The sequence below is a fragment of the Paroedura picta genome, chromosome 10 (assembly GCF_049243985.1).
Source record: "Paroedura picta isolate Pp20150507F chromosome 10, Ppicta_v3.0, whole genome shotgun sequence".
Lineage (NCBI taxonomy): Eukaryota > Metazoa > Chordata > Lepidosauria > Squamata > Gekkonidae > Paroedura > Paroedura picta.
Window position 1 is genome coordinate 66763063 of NC_135378.1, and position 20635 is coordinate 66783697.

General features: G+C 42.8%; 1 protein-coding gene and 1 long non-coding RNA gene across 4 annotated transcripts in view; one reads left to right on the forward strand and one right to left on the reverse strand.

Annotated features, from left to right (window-relative positions):
- The window catches only part of LOC143819217 (uncharacterized), a 41739-nt gene extending 38684 nt beyond the window's left edge, over window positions 1–3055 (forward strand). For all 3 annotated transcript variants that reach the window (XR_013224868.1, XR_013224867.1, XR_013224869.1), the window contains exon 5: window positions 550–3055. This is a non-coding gene — a long non-coding RNA (uncharacterized LOC143819217). The remainder of the gene's footprint in view (window positions 1–549) is intronic.
- The window catches only part of ENPEP (glutamyl aminopeptidase), a 59826-nt gene that overhangs the window by 20910 nt on the left and 18281 nt on the right, over window positions 1–20635 (reverse strand). Inside the window, exons 3-9 of the mRNA XM_077300605.1 lie at window positions 20055–20186; window positions 18593–18713; window positions 10823–10977; window positions 9412–9525; window positions 7418–7552; window positions 4680–4745; window positions 557–622 (exon numbers count right to left, since the gene is read on the reverse strand). Coding sequence (XP_077156720.1) covers window positions 557–622; window positions 4680–4745; window positions 7418–7552; window positions 9412–9525; window positions 10823–10977; window positions 18593–18713; window positions 20055–20186 — 789 coding nt within the window. The remainder of the gene's footprint in view (window positions 1–556; window positions 623–4679; window positions 4746–7417; window positions 7553–9411; window positions 9526–10822; window positions 10978–18592; window positions 18714–20054; window positions 20187–20635) is intronic.

Sequence of the window (20635 nt, forward strand, 5' to 3'; positions counted from 1 at the left end):
AGGAGCAGTGTCCATTCACCCTGTTCTCATGCTCCTTATTGCTCAAATCTCAGCCACTAACATCACTTGCTGCTCTCAGCCATGCTCATTCAGCTCAGAAGACACATGTGGCTCTTAGATGTGCCACTTTTAGTTCTTCTGAGCACTGTTCTCCATTGCTGCTCCGCTCCTGCCCTGGGTTTCAGGCCTTTGTCTGGTACTTCTGGCGATTGGCAGGGGGTATCCACTTTGAAACAGCCATCACCAGATAAACTGTGAGCCTCTCTGAGATTCATGCCATGGATGTAAGTAAAGGTGGTTCTTCTAAAGGCTGCAGAGAACCACCATGGGCTCCTGGATCATGGATGCTTTAGACTCATTCTGCATTGAGCAGAGTGTTGGACTAGATGACCTGTAGAGTTGGACTACATGACCCAGCATGAGACTATTCGGGTCCAGGTTATCTTCAGACATATACCCTCTGTGCTGTTCCCAATGAAAGCTAAGGATCTCTGTCTATGGCATCAAAATATAGTGCTAACATTTCATATCTTGTGTAAATTTTTGCAGGACGTACCGCTTCCAAGGCTTTCCAGAAATCATCTGTTTTTGCATTTCTGAACTGGTGGTCAGTTAAGTATTTCTGTTGTGGGAAAGAAGTGAGACAATGACTACATGTGGTAAAACTCACTCATAAGAAGTGGCTTTCGGGTGCAGCTTTATTCATTTTGCTTCGTTTCTGTCCCAGCCTGGTCACCAATTAAGATCCAACGCAGCTTACATCATTCTCCTCTGTTCCACTTTATCCTCACAACAACACTGCAAGCCAGGCTACGATGAGAATGTGAAACTGACCCCAGGTCACCCTACAAACGTCCATCGTGGAGGGAGAAGTCAAATCCAGCTCTCTCAGAACCTGGCCTGGCACTCTGAGCAGGACACCATGCTGCCCCCGCCCACCAGTTTATATGCTTGACATAGCTTACAACTAACACAACAAAACCAAACAAAGGAAATCAGACATTAAAATCAAGTCAATAATGATGAATCAATAAAATACTCAAGGAAGACCAAGTTCAGTAAAAACATACCAATTAGAAAACTGCCAAGAAATGTAAGCCTAAGCACAAAAGTACATAAACCAGAGCATCCGGAAGTGATATTGATGAAACAGGAGAGGATACAATGCAACTTTTCACAATAGATTGGCAGTATGCATTGGCCAAGGTCCAAAGGTGAATGCGTTTCTTCTGTGGGTTGGAACTTTTGCTGCAGGAAAGCCTGAATCCCTGCAAGCAGAGCCCAGAAACTCGGGGCAGAACAGTCTTTCTAGACCTGATTTCATCCTCATACCCACGTGTGGTTTGGGTTGTTGTGATGTGCTTTGGAAGAATGGAATAGTGATTAGTCAAATGTGCATGCCAGCTCAGATCCAGTGAAGGAACAGTGTCAAAGGCCAGATTAAAAAAACAATCAGGTTCTGGCTTGACAGCTGCAATCCTACCACGTTTACATGACAGCATGCCCCAGTGATGTGCTCTGATGTCAACACTGCATTCTGCTGGGCCACGTGCTTCCTGGCTTAAACATGAGGTGGGAAATTCCAGTAAACAATGTGGTCCTTATGAATAAACATGTAAAAGTTCCAGCAGTAAGAGTGCTGAACAGCCAACCGTTTCAATCAAATGTGGCAATTTTACAAGGGGGGGGGGAAATCAGCAAGATGAATAAATGTATGTCCTGATGTAAGCCGTGATATAAAAGTCGTTCTCGTTAACAATGATCCCCCCCCATTCAACATTATTGTACAGATTGTTCTGATTATAACTTGATCTGCCTTATGCCCCACCATGTTAAAACAGCTCTCATCCATTTAACAAGACAGGAGTATATAACACAAGTACAGTGTGTCGACTTTGGTAAACAAGAAAGAACATGGCCCTCTCTGGGACAAATGTGCTGCCCAATAAAACATGTCAGGCTGGAAAACGCTGACTCCAAAGTCACTGTTGGATAATGAATAGAGCTGTCTTTTGGAGTGCCTGACCTGCTTTCAGGGACTCACAAATGGCTCCTGCAGACATGCAAAGCTAGGAGGTGGAAAAAAAGTTTATTTTTCCACTCTGGGTTTTATTGTCAAAGAACAGCTGGGTTTTTGCTGAATTGACTCTCCCAGTATGTGTATACGCTGGCTGTTTTTAATTGAGATGGATTCCCTGCTGACACACACTTATACCTGAGATCAGCTTGAAAAAGAAACAGTTGGAGGACAGGGGAAATGCGTGTGAACTACTTTGTTGGATGAGGCCTTCTTTATGGCCACAAGTTCACGCATGGCTTATTAGGAAATGGGGGGTAAAAACATACAGGTGGCCATTTACCCAGTGGCAATCTACCACAGCATAAACAACACCACTTGGTAAGCTGATCAGCCATGTCATTTTGCCAAGCCACGAGGAAAGTTCTACCACTTCCTGCTTTTCCAGTTTTGGGGGGCGGGCAAATATGTGGTCAAACTTTCCACAACACTTTGTAAGACGATATTGTTGACCCAAAAGGCCAAGTGCAAAAGTGGCAAATGATACCACCTGTTATATCACCCACTGGCAGGAAACTATAATCCACAGAGGATGCATTTCTGTCAGGATCCCAGGCTGTCTTTGCAGTGACCTGGCTCATGGGGATGACTGGGCCTCTGCACTCACTCTGCATCAGTCTACATTCCAGGGAAAGCAGCAAAACTTTACCTACATGGTGGGGCCTTCCTTATGTGCAACTCAACCCCACAGAGGCAGGTGCCTTAGAAGAATCTGGTAAGCAACTGCAAAGATCACGGCCACCAAATCAATGTGAAGATGACTGTAACACATCGCGTACCTTTGAAAAGTGTTCAGAAACTTCCATTAGCACAAAATATATTATTAGGTTCATGGAGGATAGGCCTATTATGGGCTACTAGTAGTGGTGACTGAAGGGAACCTCCATGTTCATAAGCAGTCAGGAGGCAACATCCCCCACACAGGGCCACCAAAAGCTTTGCGTGAAGCATGAATAACATCCCCTTGCATGATTCGAGTACCAGCGTAGTGCAGTGATTAAACAGCATCTAGTCTGGAGAGCCAGGTTTGATTCCCCACTCCTCCACAGGCAGCCAGCTGGGTGACCTTGGGCTAGTCACAGTTCCCTTAGACCAGTTCTCACAGATCAGTTCTCTTAGAGCTTTCTCAGCCCTACCTACCTCACAGGGTGTCTGTTGTGGGAAGAGGAAGGGCAAGTTCTTTGTAGGCTACTCTGAGACTCCTTTGAGTGGTAAAAGGAACCAACTCTTCGTTTTATCTTTTGTATTTTTATTGTTTCTTTTGAAAGCCCTTTAGAGGGTTGAGTCAACATGTGGCCTATGTTACTGTAACATAAACAAAGCAGAGACTATTTTGTGAGGGAGTGCATGTGTGAGAGGGATTTCTTCTGACTCACTGAAGTAGATCTTCCACAACCACCTGTCCCCTCTTCACACATCACAGAGTAAAGGGGTAGTACTTGGGGTTCTCACCCTGCAACAGTCTCACAGTCTTACATGAACTTTTAATCCTGCTCAGTTCCCAGGCCAGTTAAGACCATGTAGCTCAGATGAAGAAGGGGTTTCAGCCTTCCCCCTCTCTTGCTCCAGTTTTCAAATTGGAAAAAATCCTGGGGATGCTACTTCAGTAAATCCACACATTTCTTGAAATATATGGGGGGTTTTCCAAAAGGGTTCAATAGTGTGATTTGACTGCTGATGTTGTCCTTTTTCTCATTTAATAGGTGGTGTTTGGGAAAGCTATATATCCAAGGGCCTGTTGTCCATTTTTCTACAGCTTTTAAGCTTGCTGCACTGTGCTGAAGAATGACAGTAGATGGCGATGTTTGTCCCACTCGTAGCTGCAGAGGAACTTCTGTGCATTATCACACGTTTTTATTATGGCAGTCTAGGAATGTAGCATGCAATCTAATTGTTACCTATGTGTGATGCAATAGAACCAGCAGGCACCTCCCACCATACTTGTGAGCTTGATGGGAAAGCAGGAGGGTGGTAATGGGAACTGGGCTAGAGTGTCCTTATTACATGTTATCAAATTTGTCTCCGGGCACTAGACGTAGCCATGATACAATCACAGGCAGGTACGTGAAGGACATGATGTACAACATGAGCAACTAGAAACTACATGGGTACTGGACCATGTTGGTAGTTTGCCTGACAGCACTATCCCTTCCTGTGTGATGTTCAGACTGTTGTTGGGTGATTTCTGTTGGTTTACTTTACTGATGCATTGAAAACTTGTTGGTTTTCCTCCCAGCAACAGTCTGCATTGAATCACCTCAAGATAACAGGTACAGGAGTGGCTTTTGGAGTGGTTTCTCTGTTACAATGATGCTGGGCAAATTTGACTTGGAGACATAATCTCAGGGCAGTGTATCCCTGTATGATAGTGGGTTGCATGAGAGAAGGAGAGAGTAATGTGTATAAATTCATAATTGCTGTTGTCAGGAGATTAAACCAAAAGACCAATTATAGCCTTTTAGAAAGAAAACGGATAGAGAAATCCTTCTGAGGAGTGCCTGAACTTGGAGAACTATGGAAATTAAAGGCAGTTTTGATCAAAATTTCATGCTATGATTCAACAGTTCCTCTTTTGGTGATCATTTTTGTGTTTAAATCATACCTGACATCCAGTTTTGAAGTTTTCTGGGGAGATCCAGTCTTGAAGCATCCTGAGGATTGATGCTCCCTAAACAGAGAGATGAAGGTTTTTGGCTTAATTTCAGGGGGACATGTCCTTGACTCTTGAACAAGTTGTTGATTGTGGAAATACGTGCTATAGACTGTTGAAGTGTAGCCTTTTTATTTCTGTACAACCTGGCCATGTATATTATGCCTGGGGATGGAAAGTGCCCTCAATTCACAGCTAACTTAATGTGACAAACTGGCAAGGGACAAACAGAGGTGATTTGTCATTACCTGCCTCTGTGTCACAACCTTGGATTTTCTCAATGGTCACCCATCCAAGTGCTGGCCAGCAGGATTAACCCTGCTTAGCTTCTGAGATCTGAGCCCATTCTGCACCCAAGGGTTAATGCATCTTCAAGGCACCTTAGAAGTAGATTTTCCTGTTCTGCACAGGAAAATCCAGCTACAAAAGCACACTGAAAGTGCATTATCCTCCATGTGCAGAATGAGTCCTGGACAGAACAGGTGTGATCTTGCTAGCCTAGCTCATCCAAGCCAAGGCACACGATTCCTTCTATTTAGATTAACACCTTATTTTATTCTGTCATCAGGGTGTGAAAATAATGAACCAGCTGCCACAGATCTGAGGTTAGCATGAATCAGCCAACTTCAGTCATTAACAGTTGGGAGGCTTACTTTAAACATTGCCTCTAATTTGGCAGGAAAGGCAGGGAAACTCCACCCTGTGACCACAAAGCACTACATCCAAGGCCTTGCTTAGTTTCTGCAGGTTCAGTGGATACTGCCTGCATTTTTATATTGCTTTGCCATTTCTCAGAGACCCAGGAGTTTCCTTTTCAACTGAGCAAATGCTTGGAAAAGTCAGATTCTGGCTGTGTATCAGATCCACTCAGCTTCCTGGTCCTACTGATTTTTGAGTTGGAGTCAGAGCTCCAGCCCAACATCACAATCTTTCTGCTCACAGATAGCTGCTCTCCCTTTGTCAAGTGGTTTTCATACTGGGGAGTGGGACCCAATAGTAAATTGCACTTGTATAGCAGGAGGGAGAGCTGGGAGGGGACTCACTAGCAAATTTGGGCTTCCCCTTGATAACATTTCTCAGTAATAATATTAATTTGTAAATGAATTCGTGAAAATTAAATATGAACTGGGTCAGTGTGAACAAGCTTGTTCAGTGTTTCCTGCATGTGTCTTTATAACTACACCAAGGCCGCTTTCCCATGCACTGGATAATGTACTTTCTACGGGTTTAGCAATTGTTTGCAAGTGGATTTTCCTGTTTCATATGGAGAAATCCACTTGCAAATGATTGCTAAACTCCATGGGAAGTGTGTTATCCAACGTGCATGGAAGCAGACTGAGCTGAAAAGCGTGTCCCAAACAGTAAATCCCAAAGGTTTTCAAATGAGTTTCACTTCAAAAAGCTTGAGAACAACAGGATGAGCTCCTGTTTGAGGCAGGTGTTGCTCATGGCAAGTATTTATATTACTTGTTGTAATGTGTTTTGCTTGTTGCCAGTGGCTTCACCTTGATGGGAACGGCCCTTTCAATGCATTCCACTTTGGCTTTCCAGCTGTACGCAACAGGAGCATGCTTTGTACATGATCTTCCTGTTGAGTGTGGCTGTCATTTTGTCTGAATGAGCCACGTGCATATTTTTCACATGTACGCAGCTTTGGCACGCACAAATGGAAACCCAGATTTTTGAGTGAATGCATCATTTATGTTTACCAAAGCTATCTGCACATCAAAAATGCATGCATTGCCCCATTCACACATGATGGTGACAGTGTATAATGGGAGGGTTATGAATAACATGCACCAGAACAAAATGTCTGAAAAGAGTTACCGTTTCAGGCACCATGTGTGGTGGGAGTCTGGCTAGTGCCTGATTGTGCATTGAATACAGGTATGACAACCCTAATATAATGGCAGTACATGCATTAGTTCAGTGGTTGCTGTATCCCCATCTACCCACCTGGGCAATGTCTCGTCTGATGAGCATGAATGTGCACACATTTATTTAAGGCAATATACAATGCATACCTTGCCCTTTTACATGTTACTACTGTCATAGAGCCAGTTTGAAATAATTTCATCTAGTGTATCTTTAACAAAAAATAATACATCCTCTTATTTTTGGATAATTGCAACACTAGTTCTATTGCAGAGTCAAATAATACATTATATTGCATGGAGACTCAAGTGTTGATGCTGGACATTGAGAGTGTTAGGTGAAAAACTGCTGTTTCCAACTAGAAAATGGTGGAGGCTGATATGAACTAGGCTTGGATAAACAATGGCTCAGCACTAGCTTGCGACCAAACTGAAGGCAGTGGACTATAAAACTGCTAATGCATATGATCTGGAACTGTGGCAGGAGCTGGACACTCCACATCATGCCATTTCCACTTGGGCCAGCCTCTCCCTCATGAAAGGCAAAACTCGACTCAATGCACACGAACCCTTAAAACCAACTCCCTTAAAATCACATCTCTTGCAGAGATTACTAGATATTATTGGATCCAGTCCCATGGTGTGAGCCCATATCATAAAGTAATTGTTCCATTTATAGAAGGGGTCCTCCCATATGCAGAAGGGCTCCATTGGATCTGTTCCCATTCTTAGGACCCATCCCAATAGACTTTTGTTTTCCTGTTATTTCAGTGTAATGAAAGCTGTGTTCAGAATACAAGACAAGAGCTTTCTTACCTTACTGTAGGATATGGCATCAAAGACAGAGGTTATTTGAGCAGGAGAATTCACGCTCTCTACAATAGGATGGGAGGAGAGCAAAGAATCTTCCTTCAGCACCGGAAACAGATCTTCAAGTAAAATTTGGTCCAGCTGGGTATGGAGAAAATGAAGGAGGAAGATCAAAAGTACTATATTAAAACTATTCTAAGAAAAAAAAGTGTTCTATTATTTCTACTTATTATTAAAAATAATGACAGTGTAGGATTTTCAGGTATGGCTTCACATAAATAAAAAGAAATACACCAAGAATGACTTGTACATTTTCTCTAACAACAACGTTTCCATTGTAAGGTATCACCTTGTTTACTTTACATCTCATTTACTAGTACAGGATATTTCTCCCAGCAGAATATTTCTAGGATGGAGATGTTATGTTCACCTGGACAACTTCTTTGTTTATTATATGGCATTTTCAGTTTAGCAAACAGAGACACGCAGAGAGTGAGAGCACGTTACTAATTTTAGCTTGGTAACCTGCTATAAAATGGATTAAGGGCTCTGCAAACATGTTACACTGGGATGATAGGGTCTTTCTCTTATCCTATGACACATCTCCCCTGACATGCAGGTTTAAAGGGCCATTTTAGATACCTCATCATCATCATACTATATAAGAGCCTAACTGACAAACAGGAATCACCAGTATGCTTTTCAACTCTCCACCTCTTAAACTCTTCATAGAGCTAGCCTAAGCATTAAGAAGCATTGCAATTCTTTATTTTGCCTGTTTTCAGTGGCACTGGATTAAGCCAGTATTTGGTGCCAATGTTTTCTCTTTATATGTGAAGAAATTAGTTGCATGTCTGTTGAGTGCTGAATCTAGTTCTTGAGATGCAGCTAATGCTATGGAAGGAGAAAGACTATTGCCCAGCTATCAGTTGCACAAAATACTATGAAACTTTGATGTCATGGAGAGTCTAACTCCCTGCATTGAAGCAAAGTATACTGAATACCTGATGGATCTCCATGATGTCAGCAACTTGTTCTGTGCTCTTTCTTCATGGTTTATTTTTTCCTCAGTAACTCAAGGCATTTCCACACATTGGTAAAAATAGAGTTACGCCAGCTGAATGACGTAGCGCTAAATATTATTGTGCCTCTCGGCCCTTCCTCACCTTTTTGCTGTCTTGCTCTTGTCTGCTGCCTTTTAACGCTTCTCACCCTCCATGTTGGCTGCTGGAGATGGCAGAAGATGGCAACACCCTTTATACACGACTCTCTTCCACCTGTCAATCAATCCAGGCAACCAATCTCCTTTTTCCATGTTTTCAAGGTCTTGCGATGCCTGCTAAATTTTTTTAAATCATACTTCTCTGTTTAAATGCCTATGAATCTAATCATAGATGCATAGTGCTTTCTGAACACTACCCCTTATGGAATCACAAGTCTTTATGTTTTAAAAAAATTAATCTCGTTCTTGATTTTTTTTTGGGGGGGGACTTTAGAGAGTCAAGCTTTGTGTTACAACTTTGGGAAAAAATTATTTCTGGCAATGGCTGCTCGCTTGTCTGCCTATTAGTTGCTCCAGGATGTTAGCCATTTTTAAAAAGACATTCCTGTCCCCAGGAACAAAGGAGAGGGAGGCAGGTGTGAGGGCGGGACGAGGCAGGCATCTTTACCGTGTTTGAGCCTCCGTACCATTCCTCTGCTGGTTGCCTGCTGGTTGTTCTCTGGTAGCTAGCGCTAAATAGGTTGGGGAATCTACTTTATGCAGTTCCCAACTAGAGCTTTAAAATGGAGGATGTAGCCGGCCGGTTACTGCTCAGACGCTTGATGTTGGCAATGTCATGTGGAGGGGCCAGAATATATACTACATAAGGTAAGCATTTCACTACATTTAAAGGGTGCAGAAATCTTTTCATTATTGCTCAAGTCTTTGGGCTTCAACGATATAAACAAGTCATCAAGTCAACCCAACAGCAAACAACACACATTGCACAAATATTTACCATTTGCCAATCTTTTTCTGCTGCATTTACTCCTATAAATTCGAAGAAGCTGGCGAACCCTTCATTCAGCCACAAGTCATCCCACCAATCCATGGTCACGATATTTCCAAACCACTACAATGGGAAGCATTTTTTAAAAGTGTCAATGAAGGGTAATAGCTCTGTGGTAGCTTAGCAAAACTTCAGAGTATAGCACACACACAGGGTTTTACAAATATTTATTGCTGGGTTAAAAATTAACATAAAGAACAGTTCCCTGTTTCAAATTGCTCTTGATGCTTCTTACACCACAATTCTTGTTTTAAAAGTAAGCTTCATGCCAGAGAAGTGGATTTACACATTACGAGGTAGAGGTAGGATCTCCAACCTTTGTCTGACTATTATTTTTTAAAACAGCTTAAAATATTGTTTTGTGCATTTGTGGTGCACAAGTGTTAAAAGTAAGGTTCTAAGTCATAACAGTAGTTATGACTTAGAACGGTAGTTATGACTTATTTGCAGAGGTTAACTTCAGGGCAACCTCTGCAAATCAGCCAAATTGCTCCTAGACATCCCAGGTCTAATGCAGAGCTTGCAGGGTTCTCCCTTCTTACTCTGATTTTGCCAAAGTCAATTGGATGGTTGAAACAGATTACATATATTGATTTTTCTTCCATTCTCTTGTGCAAGAAGGAGGGTCAGGAGAGAAGAGAATGTATAACATCTCCTGAAACTCTCTAAAAGTTGCTTCAGCTAAAGCCAACAGGAAACTAAGGACCAGCTGCAACTTTGTATTGAAATAATCTTTTACAGTAGACTTCTCAAGTGCTGATTCTGGATGTCAACGAGGCAAGAATATTATCTCAAGACATACTTTAAACATTTGGAAGCTTACAATTCTGCAGACCGAGAGGCAAAGGATAGGACAAGCAACTCATTATTTTCATTAATAAAAAGTTGTCTTTTGGTGCAGTCCTGGGCCTATTCTGCACACAGTAGATGATACACTTTCAATGCACTTTAGAAGTAGATTTTCCTTTTCTGCACAGGAAAACCCAGCTGTCAAAGCACATTGAAAGTGCATTATCCTATGTGTGCAGAATGGGCCCTGACCATTCGGCTAATAAGTACATGCTTAGGGCTCCAAGGGAAAAGGGGGGCACCATAGAGTTCCCTCCTAGCTATCATGCACTTAACTCTTTCACTGCCACTCTACACTTCAGTTGATTTTTTTTTTCTGCAATTGTCCTTATTTGCTATATTCAACTTTAAACTGCATTGTTTAAAAAAATTATTTGGCACAGTGAACACTTTTTGAGTCCTAAGGTCTTGTCACAAGCAATGGAAGGGCGGAGGGGCACCACTGTTGGGCTGTGCTTAGGGTATCAGTTGGTCTTAATCTAGCCCTGATCAAATGCTTCGCAAACCATACCTGATGTACCAACTCATGGGCAACCACAGCAGCCACTCTTTGCTTGTTAGAAGCTGCAGATTCTTTGGGATCATAAAGTAGATTTGTTTCTCTGTAGGTGATCAACCCCCAGTTCTCCATGGCCCCAGTGCCAAAATCAGGAATGGCTATTTTGTCTACATAGAAGAAAGAGAGATTTTGAACTTGAGCACTGAAGCAACTAGTCATTCCTCTGGTGATAGTCACAAAACCTCTGACCCAATTTCACTTTCCCATTGCTGCAGTATGGGTTTAACTATGGGGCTTTCTGCACCGGGATCCATGTAGCAAATTGCTTGCTGAATGAAAAATCGCCATTTAAAATAGTGGAATTCGTCGTTATGCATACCTGCCTTTGTAGTGGAATCCAGTTGCATTTCTATCATTTCCCACAGGCTTCCGGTCTCGGCAAAAATTGCTAGCCAGGAAGCACTATTGCCAAGCTCGTCCCACCCCTGGCCGTCAAGCAGCCAATGGGCGGCCGTTAGCATGCTCCCAAACAGCCCCTTTCCCTTTAAGGAAGGTTTAAAAAAAACACACCCGTTGCAACGAATCTGCGTTGATTCGTTGCTACGGAGAGACCCATCCAGCTAGCAGGTGGTGTTTGAGCTGCTGTTTCATCGTTGCCACGCTCCCTCCGAATGAAAAAAAAATCCACCCCCCCTCACGGGTGCGGTTTTCGGCCGAAAACAGTGAGAAAAATAAAGGGAAAATAAATCAGCAAACGGGCTTCTGTGTTGCTTGTGCTTAGTGACTGAAAACAGAGGGACTGCAGCCGGGGAAGCCTCGCTGGCTAAACGGAGACTCGCTGGTGTGTTGATCTCTGAGAAAAAAAAATGGCGATCGCTTCGCCGGAAGATCAGAGGTGAGAGCCAGGGGGAGGGACTTTGTAGAAACCACAACAATGGTAACGCACAGAACTTTCCCGCTAGTGTTGCAGATTGGTTGCATTGGATTGGAGTGTGGCGCTTTCCGGAGGGTGAATCCACTTTTTGGGATTTCCCTGAAAGCGCTACAATGAAGCGCTTTTTGCGGATCGGTTTCAGATGTGTGGCAGATTGTCAACGACGTTGTGCATAACCGCAAAACTGTAGTGATTTCAATTAGTAACCATTGTGCTATTTTGGATGAATGCGGAAAGCCCCTATGTTTTATAGGGCATTTGCTTTTATGGGATGAGGGCATGAACATTTGGCACCTAGGACATGCATGTGATGTTCTCAAGGAAATCCTTTTTTATATTTGGCTGTGTTCATCTTCTTGGCCAGTAGAGCATATTTAAGCACACTTTAGACGATCTAAAGGGCTGAAGATGGAGTAGATGGACCAAAGGTAAGTTCAGTATGAGAGGTTGCATTATTAGAGTAGGACTGGGCAGACGGATATACATTCCAGCTCCTCACTGGGTGATCTTGGTTAAGTCAATGTCTTTTTGTGAGGGTGGAAAAGGGGAGAAATAATGTACTGATTCCTTACAGGAAGAGTGGAATAAAAATGCAATTAATAGATAGAAGACCTTGACTTGGATCCCGACTCAATTTTACAATGACAGAATGAAAGTTTCCTGCCTCCATTCCACAAAATGCTATTATATGAGATGCTGAGGAATGACATGAAGTAGGTCTGCAACAAGAAGGCGGTGTGGGAAAATACCTTTTTAAGTCGGGGGGGGGGTGGCCAAATAAAACCTCCACATTTAATTTTAAAACAAGTCAGGCTGGAAGGGAAAAGTCAGTTGTTTTCAAGTATCACTCAAATATCAACCATCGAAGTTTTGGAAATGCCAATGAACATCCTGGAGAAAGATAATGAAATGGTCAGTTCACATCCTGTCTAGAATCTTACACCTAGGCTTGGGAATACAAGGGGCTAGCTAAACTGTATCTTTCCAGAAATTTCAAGAAAGGATTCATTCACCCACAGGGTGGTGGATAAACAGAATTATAGAATCATAGAGTTGGAAAGGGGCATACAGACCATCTAATCCAACCCCCTGTTCAATGTAGGATCAGCCTAAAGCATCCATGCTAAGTATCTGTCCAGCTACTGCTTGAAGACTGCCAGTGAGGGGGAGCTCACTACCTCCTTAGGCAGCCAATTCCACTGCTGAGGTATTCTCATTGGGAACCCCCCTCCCCCATCTCTCCCTATATACCCTCAGATGAATTCTGAGAACTACAAATGTGAATATGCTGGTGGTCCCTGACCCAAAAGAAGTACAATTGGCCTCAACCTGGGAAATGGGCCTTTTGGGGCCTGACTCCAGCCTAGTAGAAAATGCTGCTAGCAGAGATCACATAGATTCCCCCCTCCCCATTGTTTGATCACCCTATTTAAAATGAGCACTAGGGGAAGGGTCAGCTGTTAAATGGCTATTTCCCCAGGAGTTTGCAACTATGGTAAGCCAAGCCTATGATACCTAGCTGCTGCGTTAAGGTGGAACCTTAACTGGAGTCTAAAAACAGCAATGCAGAAACAGAAGCTGGGAGCACTGACTCATTCGGCAGGTAATTCCTAAAACAGCTAGTTGGCAGTAGCGTACTGAAGGAAAAGCAAGAAAGAAAATACCTCTGAGGGTTGAACTAGCCGGGAGGGCACTATGTCCCCACATGCCTAGATGACTCAGAAGGCAGAATGTGCCTCAGTGGGGTTGTTGCACCAGCAGGGGAATTGGTAGGAATTGCCAGTTTAGTCTGGATCCAACCATTTCCCCCAAATATACCAATGAATTATGTCCCTGTTTTTTCAGTATGTGCGCAGGTTTGTTGTAAATGTACTGCAGCTGTACAGAAAGGACACACTCAGCATAAGACAGTTTCATATGTGAGAGGAAGGGCGAGGTAGACAGGAAATGGAGGGGAAGGGGCAAAGCAGCTGCTGACCCACCCTCTAGACCAGGGGTAGTCAACCTGTGGCCCTCCAGATGTTCATGCACTACAATTCTCATGAGCCCCTGCCAGGAACCGCTGGCAGGGACTCATGGGAATTGTAGTCCATGGACATCTGGAGGACCACAGGTTGACTACCTCTGCTCTAGACAGAGCCCATAGAGAGAGAATTTTAACAACTGGAAGGGAGTGTTTATGGGCTGAAGAGTTTATCTTCCCCTCCAGTGTCTTTGGCTGTTCGAGTGGTGGGGGGAGTAAGGAGAGGGTGGAGGAAGAGGGAGCTGGCAATTGTGACTCCTGGAGTTCCTCTTCTGCCTCTTCCTCATAGTGAAAGGTGACCAGATTTTAACATTGGTAAAGTGGGACACCATTGGCCAGGTAGTTTCTTGATTAAAAATTTGGTCTATATGGAGCAACAACATTTTTCATAGAATGCAAAAATGGTATTGTAATATATATTTTTTAATTTCAACATCAGTACAGTTTGCCAGGTGCCCCAGATGTCCCTCCAAAAGTGGGACAATCTAGTCACCTTACCATAGTGGTGGCCATTTCAAGGGCTTTGTCACTGTTGTCTGAACAGATGCCCACCTGTGCCAGCTATTGAAATCAGAACTCAGAGGAAGTCATCAGATGAGAGTTTGAAAACATACTCTCTGGCTTTGATGAAATACATACTTCGGCACTTAATAGTTCCAAAGTGATCTGCTTACTTGGACAGCTTGCTTGTCACAGTAGGGCTTGTTCATTGGACAACAAGCCCTGTATTTGGTTCTCTGTCTGTCGACTCAGGCAGGAAGGGAGGCACATAATGCCCACCGGAGAAGCACAGCCTCTCCCAGGCAGATGCACACTTTTCGGCAGGCAGGGTGTCTGCCCCCTGCTGGGGATATTCATTGCCTTGTTGGTAATACCCAACTAATCTCGACCATGTCTTCCTGTGATTAGGTTGTAAAAGGATTCTGTAAATGGGGCTAAGAAATATTTATTGGCATATTAAGTAAACTAAATCCCCATGTAATGAACGACATCTGCTTCTGCTCACCACAATATGTAGGGTCATGTCTTCATGGCTGGCAATCAATACCAGCTTAAATGAGAATTATGGACTTTGGGCTCCTCGGAGAGAACTAACGGCGCTGCTACTTGATCTAGCGTAGAATTCAAATGGATTCAAAGATGGGCACAATGGAAGCAATCCCTCCTGGTGCAAAAGTTTTGAAACCACCGCTCGCTATTTGATTTTTGCCAGGATATTTTTGTTTATTAATATTAACTATGCTCTCATAGCCTGCTCTGTCCCAAAGGCACTTGCTGGCTTACAACACATGTTGATTTCTGAAAAGCACTTACTGTAGATAGAGGACAGGGTATGTCTAAATAAATACGTGCCAAGAATATAAATGGCTGCCTTATGCAGAAGGCTCGGACAGATGTATCGCCATCCCTTTATAAGATGAGCATTTGCAGGCTCATGCGACCGCAATCTGTCTCAAGGCTGTGCAAAGCAGGGAGTCAAAGAGAGTCAATTCCATTCATTCAAACTGGGCTCCTGCATTGTTGATGGTGTTTAAAGTGTATTTTTTTAAAGTCACGTTTTTAAAGATTACATCTTTTCTGCTTTTAAAAGATGAATGAGAAAACCAATTCTGGCAATTGAACTTGAGAAGAGATTAAGGGGTCCATGCCCTTCCTGTTCTCCAAAATCTCCCAAGGTAAATTGAGGCTTCACAAAAGTCCTGGGACCTTAAGTTACTCTTGTCATCCACATACTGCAACAGGTGTGAATAGAAGAGAGGCCACATGAGCAGAGTTTAGGAAAGCACTGAGAGAATGCTGTGGCTTGCTTTAAATCAGGGGTAGTCAACCTGTGGTCCTCCAGATGTTCATGGACTACAATTCCCATGAGCCCCTGCCAGCATTTGCTGGCAGGGTCTCGTGGGAATTGTAGTCCATGAACATCTGGAAGACCACAGGTTAACTACCCCTGCTTTAAATGGCTGGGTTGCTTGAGTTGGGAGTTTATGTTCTCCTCCAGTGCCAACCTCTTTTTTTCACTTTGTGTCTTGGTAGCTGCATCTGTCTTGGAGCTCTGCCTAAAATTGTGAGTGGTTTGAACCTCAGGCAACTGGTTGAACACTGGGAAAGAAGAATGCTGGACTAGATGGCCCATATGCCTGATCCAGCAGGCATTTGAACTGTGAATCTGGAATTCTGAAAATGTCAGTAGTTATGGGGATTAGCAGTGCTGGTGCAAATGGGGAAAGAGGGGTTTGAGCTGGTAGAAGCCTCCTTAAAACCAGCTGGTATGTTTTCTGGTGGAGTTCAGTTTCAAACAAGCTCCATAGTTCAGTTTCTAAACCGCAGTGCTGCATCAGCTCAGAGCAGGCCAGTAAGTCCTGAAGCAAAGATCTTTTGTATATCTTGTATATCTTTTTCCATAATGGTCCCCTGAGGCTGAAAGCTGGACCTTCTTCGACATGGGGCCTTTCCCCTGTCTTGTAGCAATCTGTGGCACTTTTGACAGCTTGTTATTGTCTGCCCTGGGCAGCATACATTTACAAGTACTTAACATTTATTTAATGGCAACAGTACTCTGTGTTCCGCAGCTGTACCAGAATACAAAAATGATGCGCCTTCTGTCTTACAGACTAATGTGTAGGCAAAAGAGAGCTGCTAGAAAGTTCAGGAACCTAACAGCTGAGGCAGTTTTGTCATTCAAGAGGCTCTCGTTTGGAGGGGCCATTTTAAGGGCTTCTGAGCCCCTCTTCTGCAGTTAGTATATATATATGCAAATAGTAAAAATAAGGGTTTAAATATGCACGTTCCAGCTTTTAATATCAACTTGTGACTATGCAGGACATTCTTTACAATTGCATCTCAGCCTGAGGGCAGATGTGTACTTTCTGAAGCAAACTTTTATTTTCCAATATAAGTTGCAAAGCTTTTTACATTCACTTATGTCTTATCAGTTCCTAAACACTAAATCACTGGGATGTGCACAACCACAAATGCACTCATACATTCAACTCCCTGCCCCCTAAAACTGAAAGGCTACCTTCTTGATCTCTAAGTTTCCCCAAAGTCATATATTAATGATATTGCCAGGGCTTTCTCCAGCCTGATTAGGCCGAAATGCAGATTCAAAGTTTCAGTGACTACTGGCCGGATGGCTTTTGCTTAATTTCTAGATTTATGAACCAGCTGCATTTTGCCAGCCCAAATGACCCAGAGGCTATGAGGGTAAGTGTTATTCACACCATCAGGAGGCTGCATGTGGGCAATTGCAGCCTTCCAACAATGCCAATAATGCTTGCCCCACAGCTCCTGGGTTCTTTTGGTTACTGAAAATGGTATGGAGGGAGGCAGTTGTCCTTCAGCACCTCATACTACTGACCAGAATCAGACCCATTTGTACTTTTACACTTGAACTGGCACAGGATTTGTAGCTGCTATAGTTACTACCTTGCTAGATCATGGGAATACTGTGGACACTGTTTACCTTGATTTCAGCAGGAGGAGGAGGAGGAGGAAGAGGAAGAGGAAGAGGAAGAGGAAGAGGAAGAGGAAGAAGAAGAAGAAGAAGAAGAAGAAGAAGAAGAAGAAGAAGAAGAAGAAGAAGAAGAAGAAGGAGTTGATTCTTATATGCCGCTTTTCTCTACCCGGAGGAGGTTCAAAGCAGCTTACAGTCACCTTCCCTTTCTTCTCCCCACAACAGACACCCTGGGAGGTGGGTGAGGCTGAGAGAGCGCTGATATCACTGCTCAGTCAGAACAGCTTTATCAGTGCCGTGGCGAGCCCAAGGTCACCCAGCTGGCTGCATGTGGGAGAGTGCAAAATCGAACCCAGCTCACCAGATTAGAGGTCCGCACTCCTAATCACTACACCAAACTGGCTTTTGATAAGGTTCCCCATGATATTCTTATTGGCAAGTTGGTGAAATGTTAGGTGGATGGAGAACTGGTTGACAGATTGCGCCCAAAGGTTGCTTGTAAATGGTTCATCATCTTCTTGGAGAGGAGTGACAAGTGGAGTGCCTCAGGGATCTGTCCTGGGCCCTGTGTTATTCAACATATTCATAAATTATTTGGATGAAGGAATAGAGGGGATGCTTATTAAATTTGCAGATGATATGAAACTGGGAGGGGTAGCAAACACAGCAGAAGACAGAATCAGGATACAGGATGATCTTGACAGTCTGGAAATCTGGGCTAAAATGAATAGTTAAAAATGTAAAGTTCTGCATTTAGGTGGAGAAAATCAAATGTATCACTGTAGGATGGGTGAGCTTGTCTTGGCTTGGATATGTGAAAGGATCTGGGGGCCTTAGCAAATCATACACTGAACATGAGTCAGCAGTGTGACTCAGTAGCTAAAAAGGCTGTATTAAAAGAAATATAGTGTCCAGATCATGTAAGGTGATGTTACCACTTTAATGCACTCTGGTCAGACCTCACTTGGAGTACTATGTTCAGTTTTAGGCACCACAACTGAAGAAAGATGTAGAGAAACTGGAGCATATCCAGAGGAGGGCTACAAAAATGGTGAGGGGTTTGGGGATCAAATCGTATGAGGAAAGGTTGAGGGCGCTTGGTCTGTTTAGCCTGAAGAGCAGATGACTAAGAGGTGATATGATAACCATCTTCAAACACTGAAAGGGCTGTTATATGGAAGATGAAGCAGAGTTGTTTTTTGTTGCCCCAGAGGATCGGACCAGAACCAACAGGTTAAAATTAATTCAAAAGAATTTTTGACTAAACATCCGGAAGAAGTTCCTGACAGTTAAAGTGGTTCCTCAGTGGAACAGGCTTCCTTGGTTAAATTAACAACAACAAAAAAAAAGTACAAGAACAGTAATAATTACCCAGTTTGGGAAGAGAATAGGTCATATTGAAATAGTCTTCAAAGAAGTCGAATATAATTTTAGTCACATTTGCTGCATATTCTGCTGTGTGTATTTGCTGTGGCTGGGCATAAACTCGGAGCTGGAAACCAAAAGAGAGGTATTAATGGAGGCCGCCCCTCCTCCCAAGTTATAGTGAGTTGGATCTAACCAGCTTTTCTTCTGTTAAGAAAAGGAAACCCCTTTGATTATTCAAAAGAGGATCATGATACCTCCATGATCAAAAGCCATAGGGGTCAGAAGCTGTGGCTATGAGAAGAACAGGGAAGACAGAACAATAAACTTGGCTGGATCTAAAACAGCACTGATTAGCACCATGGTCCTGTAGAGCAATTCATAGAGCTAGTATAACTGACTTTTCCATTTTGAAAAACAGGACCATGGTCCTTAAGTGTGAAGCACCTTTTCATGCCACATTGCTAATGAGAAGCAAGTGCATTCATGTTTGTGATGCTTTCTAAATGTAGCCAAAGTACTTTTAGAACTACGGTTGCAGAAAGGTGTGCCAATTGATCAATTTATTAGTATCATTTTCAACCAGGAACTTTGGCTGCCAGGTACATCTTTAGAATATGGCATGATCATAGCTATCAGTACAAAAAGACTGGGGTGGGGGTGGGGGTGGGGGCGCTGGAAACAGTCATGAATAAGTTGCCTGTAAGTGGGATTTGTAATATCTTAATACGAATAAGCAAGCATTCAGCGAAACATTCAGCATCAAACTTTGCACAGGAGAATTTTGTAGGGAGTTTTTGAGAGCAAAGATGCTGGACATAATCAAGAAGGATAACAATGAATTGCCAACATGATCTGCAGAAAAGTTCTCAGGATCATCTGGCTGACTGCAATTGAAGCCAGAATGCGCATTTAGTCAGGTGGTTCTTGGATACCAGTTATTTTGTTCTTGGCATTTCATGACTATCGTCCTAGGAAGAATTGTGAGAGGGCAGAAACAATTTGGAAACTCCATGCTACTTCCCAACATTCTCTCTCTTCCTCCCCTTCTCTGGATCAAATACTTTTTGTGGCACTTCATTTTTTGTAATGTTTCTTTAACTTTCAAAAGCTACTCCAAGGGAGGAGAGAGGGAAATAGCTTTATGACTGACACACAGATAGCCAATAATTACTAATCAGTACTTCCCATGAACTTGATCTAAGGGGGAAAGATTTTATATTTGCTCAAATCCCATTGCTTTCAAAGTAGCTAGTCATTTATTCATTTATGTCCAAAATGGCTTATAATATTATCACTAAAACAGATCCATATAAAAGTAACTGTAACCAAATCATTTGATTATTTTGCAAAACCAGAAGAAAAAACCTAAGCCATTTAACGAAAACAGCTCTTTCCCCCCCCCCTTGAAAAGCAAAAAGCTCATAACAATCAATTTAAGAAGCATATTCAAATTTATAAGACTTACTTTGAGTCCTCGGTTTGATATTCTTTCTGTGTAGTTAAACTGGTGCACAGCCCAGCACACCAAGTAAGTGCTCATGTTAACAGATTTTGCAAATGTTGTCCTAACCAAACCATTGCCCAGTGGTACTTTTTCCTAAAGAAGACATGGACAAATCAAAATTATGTATTTATTCATTCATTGAATTTATATACTGCCCCTCACCATGATGTCTTAGTGGCACACAACTTATCTGAGTTCTCTTTTTATTATTTCTATGTGTTTTGCATGGTATGGCATGAAAAATTGTGTTTGTTCTGCTACACTTACGCAATATAGCTCTTCCTTTGTGATGCTTTCAGGATAGGCTTTCCAGTTTCAGGTTCTGACTTTAGAAGGGGGACAAAACCCATGTGGATTACATACAACTGTCTCCTCCTATAAACTTAAAAGCCAAGAATGCATAATACGTGGTGTGGAAGGATAATTCTACTGTTGTAAAAAACCTTTTATTTCTGAGGAAAGAATAAGCATCAGGCTTCTTTCACAGCATTTGCTATAATGAAATTGGCTTGCATGATCAAGAACGAATTCTCTATTTGCAG